We start from the raw sequence: 6978 nt of genomic DNA, 5'->3' as shown, positions 1-6978 counted from the left end.
TTAGAATTTGCGTTTGTTCTCTCCGTGCACCATTTTCCTCTGGGCCAGGGAGAGAACAAGATGAAAAAATATAGCAAGTGCTAGGCAGATGTGTCCATTACTTTTATGATTCCTATTGCTCTTTGGTTCTGTCTAATAGTCAGACGGCACCCAGCACCTGCCGTGTCATTCTGACCTAATGTTGAACCTATTCCACTCGGCCCACCCCTGGTACTCACCTTCGTGGAGCACTCCCACATGGCTGGTGCCATCCCCGAGAAGCACTCATCCTGCCCAGCTGCCTTGTGCCAGGGAAAGTCCAGACCTGGCTGCAGGCCTTGGCGTTGCCCTGACTTACTGTGGGAACTTGGGCTAGTAATTCTGCTCTGTGGATCTGTTTCCCTCTATGTACAGAGTGGAACCCACCCCCTCCCAGCTCCAAGATCGCTGGATTGGGGAAAGAAATGTCCCTAGGAATGACCCCTCTGCTTTCCCTTTCCCTCCACTGACAAAGCACACAACTCAAGCCCCTTCAGCAGCTGGGAGAGGGAGAAGGCTCCCGGAGCAGGTACTTCTGTCCCTTTGAGAAATAGGAGTGTCCTCTGCGGGAGTATGTTGACTCCCACCAGCCGGGGTCTGAAGGAAAATCATTCAATCATATAAAGGAAAATACAATGTTTTCTCTGGATTTTTTGTCAAGGTCATCAGTGTTGCTGGCAGGTAACTTTCTTTCCACAGTGGAGTGGAAACAGACCCAGGCTGACCCCTGAGAGGACGAGGCCCAGGGGAAGCCTGGCACCCAGCCTGGCTCAGTTAATATTTCCTCAGTCGTGTGTAGGGTGTTCACAGGATGGAGGGAACGGAAGCACAGCCTGGTAACGAGATCCATGAATGATCTCAAAGGTTTCTTACAACACTGAAATTTAATGTACACAGTTCCATGTAAACTAGGGCCACCTAGGTCAGTCAGTATAGATGGACAGGCAAGGGCAGAGTTTTAGATGCCACTCTGGCCTGGCATTCTAGGCTGGCATGTCCGATCTTCCTTACACCTCCTGTCACCACCCCTTCCAACTTGTTAGTGCCACTGTTCTACCAGTGAGGACCCAGACAGCCCTGTACTCTTGCCCGGCCGGACCCTCTGCCCAGAATGCCTTTCCTCAAAGCCATCGGGCACATCCTCCCTGTTTCTACCAGGCCCAGCTCACATCAAACCCTAAAAAGCCTCTGTCTTCTTGTAAGACTTCCCTTCCTCCTTACACCTCCGTGCACGTTGTCTGTGCCATTGTGTGACTTACTCCTAGTATCTTGTACAGGCGAATCCTAACGGAGGACAATGGCACTCTGTAGCTCTTAGTTGACACCCTTTCTTACTAGAAAGGAATATCCCACAGCTGGTATTGCAGACATCCTAATGACTGTCTCTGACTGATGCCATAGTGACACCATGTGAATGAAGCTCAGATTCACTGAGCAGTGAGCCTTGCCTATGTTTGGGGCAAAGAGACCATACCTCCCATCCCTGTCCACTCTCAGCTACTAGTCACTCATCTAGCCTCAGCTGGAGGGGGCACAGGAGGCCTTTGCGTTGGATATGGAATTGAAATTTTAAAATAACCAGGAAAGAGGCCTGAGAAATGAAATGAGATGAGGCTATTTAAGTAACTGGAGGTAAGTACTAAAGTTATGGAACCAAAGATGTGGCTCTGGGGTTCCACTACCTAGCTGGAAACAGGGTCCATCTAGCACAGCTGGGGGCATTTAATAGAAGAATACAACTGTTTTCATATTTCTACTCTAACAAGCTGAGACTGCAATAAACCTGTTTTTTTCTTATGGCAGGTGCTGTTGGTGGCCTCAGCATTCTTACTTGCCCTCCTGAACCTTGACTTGGTTTGGGCAGCAGTGTGTGCAGTGCCGGACTAGCCAGCTACGGCCAGCCTGCTCCCCTTGGCCAGTAATTGGTCAGCGGTGGGAATACAACCTGGTTCTGGCCAAGGAGGTGAAAGGGATGGCTGGTAAGGGGATTTCTGAGAAACACTTTTCTTACTCCTAAGAGGCACTGGCTGCAAAAGAAGGCAGTATGGCTCTCGTCCCTTTGCTTGCTTAGAACACTGTGCTTGAAGCTCAGCTTGGAGCTGAGACAGCCTCCAGGAGACCATGAGGACAGAGCTGTGGTCGCTTTACCATGGACACACAATGAGGATTTGGTGGCATAAATGACATGCATTGCTGTCCCTGGTCGACAGAAAAATGACTTAGGAAAGACCATCTGTGACAATCGAGTCTTAAGGCTGGGTCCTCTGTCCTGGAGCCCTTGGGAAGCTCACCGGTAGAGCTGGCTCTGGAGCAAGGCATCCAGGAGGGAAACGGTCTTCCAAAAGTTGGCCTGCTTCTTTTTGTACTGATTTAAATTTTCTGCACTCATCACAGTCTCGTCTCTGTTGCTCTGGGTATAACAGTTATTATCAGTCAACTTGAAAAATTCCCCCTTTTAATAGGTCAGTTACATAAGGCACTCCATTGGTTGTTACAGGGCTCTGGGGGTTGATGAGTACAATACCTCTGGGTATGTGCCCAGCCTGAGGGTGGGACACTGCTAGGTGCACAGGCTGAATTGGCTTGAGATGTGCATTCCCTCGAGGATACATCTGACAGAAGGCTTCTTCTAGGAACGGAGTTATTTCCTGTAAGAAATCCATTCTACCTGGTTTAGGTGGGGCTGAAGCTCCCTAACTTTCCTTCTCTGTCACAGATGTGGGTATGTGACCCACGCCAGGCCTATGACCATCTTGGGGACTATTCCTGCCCAATAACTGTCTGTGGACTGGACAGGGAGCTATTTCATGTTTTCCAGTTTCTTGGTTTCATGAACCATGATCGTAGGGGCCTTCTGACTCTTTCTCTGAAGCCCACTTTTCATGCACTTACCTTACCTTCTAAATTGTCCTCCTCCTGCAGAACTGCTGTCTCCTGGATTTCCAGGCCCTGGAAAAACTATAGGGGCATGGAAACCTCGCTTCTCCCTCCTGCCCTAACCCATAGCCCCAGTCGTCTCCCACAGGATCTTGATTCAAGACCTCTCCCAGGCTGACTCACTTGGCCTTGGGCAGAATGCTGGGGAGCCATGCAGCAGGGGCCACATTCTGCTCTGACGCTGGGAAGCCACCCACAATCGTCCACATGGCAGCCTGGTGTGCTCACCACAGTCGCTGGCAAGTGAGGAGCATGATTTCCTTGACCTGACCTGACCTGGGCGTTTTGCCCATAACCGTCTTTGGAGTTCTCATGATTGTGTCCTCAGAGCAGGACAACCTTTAGATTTTTATCCCCCTCGATATACCCTCTGCTCGAAACCCAAGCATCTCTCTCATTTCTCTTCTTTCCTTCCCAGACCATGAAATTTCTACTGCTTTTCTAATGAAAAATTCAGTCAGCCCTGGCTGTTTTCCTATCCTGAGAAAGAACCTCTGTGGTAGGCTGTATTACATATTGTTCAAAATACCCATGGTCCCTCCCCCAGCTCTTTTCCTGCCACCTTCTCCCCTCCACACCACACACACCCCAGATTATACATCCCTACCTTTCAAACTCAGGGGTGGCCATGTGATTTGCTTGGGCGTAGGCAGAAATGACAGTGACACTTTTGAGCAAAGACCTCAGGGCCAGTTGTGGTTCTCTGTGTCTCTTTCATCCCTTTTGCGAGGACATGGAATGGAGCTTAGAATGAAGATGATGTAGAGAAGTGCAGCTGACCCACAGTGGACATGTGGTGGGAACCAGATGTGAGCCTCTGCTGTTGTCATCCATGGAGGTTTTGGGGCCTTAGCCTCAGCTGAGTGACAGAACCTCTCAGGCCCCGATCAACAGGCCCGTCTCCATAGTCCTAAGTTCTCAGCGCCCAGGAGGTACTCTGGAGCTGGAATATCACGCCCAACGCAGGGTTCCTCAGTCTTGGAGGGCTTGAAGCTTTCTCGGTCCTGAAGGCCTAAAGCTGGGGTCTTCGTACTTGACGTTCTGCTATTGCCTGCCCTCTGGTCATGCCTGGGTCTGGTCTGACCAGTTCTGTTCCAACTGCCCCACTTTCCCAGGGCCCCTGGCTTGGAATAATAACACTCCCATAACTTCTTAATCCAGAATGAAGGACACAGCTCACCCAAGAGTGACCAGTGGTTTCATTTTAAATGTCTACATTGCCTGGAAGTACACATAACCATATAAAAATTATTTTTATTAAAATAGAAAAGCTTTCCAGTATATTGCATTAAAGACATTTATATAAAAAAAGCAATTGCAACAAACATGCTACATCAGCATTGAGGAATTCTGAAAGATTAAGTGCCCACTTTTAAACAACATTTTGGTATAATGAGCATATTCTTATATATTTCAGAGGGTACATATAATACTGAAAAAAATACTTCATGTAAAATCTAAGTTTAGGTGCATACAAATAAGAAGTATTACACTGAATAGCTTATTTCAAACTGTGAAACACATTCAAAGTATTCAATTTCTTAGACAACATGCAAACATTTTAATACTTAGATTGACATTTTTAAATATATAAACCATAACTCTTTATAATTCTATATCAAAAAGTCAGACAGAACACTTATCTACACTGTGCATGTCACAAAAAGCAAATGTGTCTTCATGAACGGAAAGTATTGGGTTAACACACATGATTGTCACTTTACAAATATGGCTATTCACCTTCATAATAAAATAGAAAAATCATGTATTATTTACATGAACTACTAATTATTTCATTTTTTGGCAATTATATAAGTAGCAGCAATTGGTTTAAAGATTGATGTTTAAAAACTCTAAATTTAACTCGGATGAATACCGAAAAAAATATATATCTGGTTAATATAAAGATGCACAATGCACGATGCTTTGATTCGATATAATTTCTCCCTTTCACAAAAGTCACAGACACACGTTCATAACCAACGAGACTGTCATTTACAGTATATCAGAGTGCCATTTAGTTAGCTTGCTTTTGCTTACCACAATGGATGGGTTCCTGAATTAAATTTCTGTAAGTTAAATGTTTCTGATGATCCACGTGATAATTCCAATCTCTACTTCATACTCTAATGCCAGTGGCTCTGCACTACGACCCCCAGCTTCTAGACAGAGTGATTATCTGTAAACACACACACCAGGGGCCTCTTAATACTTATAGGAACTCTGAAATGAAGTTTCTGTGATACAAAGCCCATGGTAAAGTGAGTTATCTTTCTAAAAAGTGACCGATAAAATCTCACTTATCGGTGACATTGAATATGTCTTAAAGGGGGACCCATCTGATGAGCAAAATGTAACTTGTAAAGCAGTAATCCACCGGAAAGAAATATCCTCTTTTCATTAGTATTTGGAAGACTATATTTTAACATTTGTAAAAACAAAATAAAAATCCTACTAATATTAGCGGATTAAAAACAATACTGTGTGGTGAGCAGAGATGACAAGTGCTTGTATTTGGCCACAATTCAACTACAAACCAGCAGTCCTGTATGTCTTTCACAAGGTAGAAAAAGTCGATTGAGGAACATTTTGCATTTTTCCTGGGCAGTCAGTTATGTGTCCAGACCATGAGCGAGGCGAGGCCCAGGCTGAGGAGGAAGAGGCAAGAGTGGCAGGGAGGTCTGGCCCCGATGCCGGCCGATGGCACGCTGCTGGAGACCTGTACCTGGGAAATTATGAGAGCAGAGAGAGGGACATGGGACGCCAGAGTAGGGCTGTCGGAGTTGATAAGGGATTCGATCTTCTCTGCTTCTTTATTGCAGGCCTCAATCTGGGACAAGAAAATCAGATTCTTTTTAATATAAAACCACAGAACCTGTGAAAATGTCAAGTCAAATTTCACATATGTCCCAACAAAGTGTTGTCCTTTTCTCAGCCAAAGTAACATTTAATTATAGTCTTAATTTAGTGCATAATAACAGCACCAGTGGAAATCAAATCGGAAAAGAAATGATCCACAATGCCACTGCCCTCTCTTTTCTCACAATCCTTTCATCGCTTACCCACACTTAGACGTAATCATGTTAGACATGGAACGGACTTTCAATGCCTATTTACACATCAGGAGGAAAGCAATGCGACTTCATGAGCTTTCTAATGATGGCAGTTGATAGGCCGCTTGTATTCATCCCCTTCACTTGAGCCCTTACTATTTTGATGCTGAAACTTGGACCTACATGAATGAGGTTCACAGTGAGATTATTGAGGGAAAAAACTAGGGCCCACAAGGCCGGCTCCAGCGGGCTCCTCCTCCCCAGTGGGAGCACAGCCCTCAAGGGTCAGGAGTCTCTTCTGCTTTGTCACTCCTGACCTGTGTCACGGCCTTGCCGCTGGGCCTCAGCTGCCTGTCTGTATGATGAGCAGATAGCTCATCTCTGCATACTTCTGAGTCACAGCTCTCAACCTCTCCGTCCCCCACTCCTTAGCATTCTGCTGTCAAATGTGTAGCAGGCCTCGGCCACCTTGGAAAGTGCTCACCTGGTGCAGCGCTGAGCCTCGGAGACTGCCTGCTTTTCTCCCTCCTGCCCGACCGCAAGGCCTCTATTCCCCCACCACCCGACCCTAACCCATCCTGGTTTGGGCCCACCCCCTCCCAGGCCCGCCAACTTCAAAGTGACAGGTGGCTGCACAATGTGTGTGGAACCCCACCTGCAAAGCTTTCGGATAATGATCAACAGGAACGATCAGGATCACAATTTCTGATTCGATACTGAAATATCCAAACACATCGCACTGCGGGACAGACACATGTGTGCGGATTTTCTGAAGTATTTCCAGAACTGTTATTGGCTTTTTGTTTGTTACCTAGAAAGAGAAAAAACAGAATTCTTTATTCCTGTCCGGGCTGCCTTGCTACCCTGCCCAGGCGGCCCTGCCAGCTGAATTCTGAAGCTCCACAAAGTCCATTTCAATGGGGTTTTGCCTGACGTGGAACTTTGTAGCCAAGTAAACACACTCACCAGA

The 6978-nt window shown here is 46.4% G+C and overlaps 1 protein-coding gene across 3 annotated transcripts in view; it reads right to left on the bottom strand.

Annotated features, from left to right (window-relative positions):
* Positions 1-4191: 4191 nt before the first annotated feature.
* The window catches only part of RECK (reversion inducing cysteine rich protein with kazal motifs), a 65398-nt gene continuing 62611 nt past the window's right edge, over positions 4192-6978 (bottom strand). For all 3 annotated transcript variants that reach the window (XM_019729088.2, XM_019729089.2, XM_074330706.1), the window contains 2 exons: positions 6664-6819; positions 4192-5785 (listed from right to left, as the gene is read on the bottom strand). In XM_019729088.2, the coding sequence (XP_019584647.2) occupies positions 5564-5785; positions 6664-6819 (378 nt within the window). In that variant the 3' untranslated portion in view covers positions 4192-5563. The remainder of the gene's footprint in view (positions 5786-6663; positions 6820-6978) is intronic.

The sequence above is a fragment of the Rhinolophus sinicus genome, linkage group LG04 (genome assembly GCF_036562045.2).
Source record: "Rhinolophus sinicus isolate RSC01 linkage group LG04, ASM3656204v1, whole genome shotgun sequence".
Classification (NCBI taxonomy): Eukaryota; Metazoa; Chordata; class Mammalia; order Chiroptera; family Rhinolophidae; genus Rhinolophus; species Rhinolophus sinicus.
This window is presented reverse-complemented; position numbering and strand designations above follow the sequence as displayed.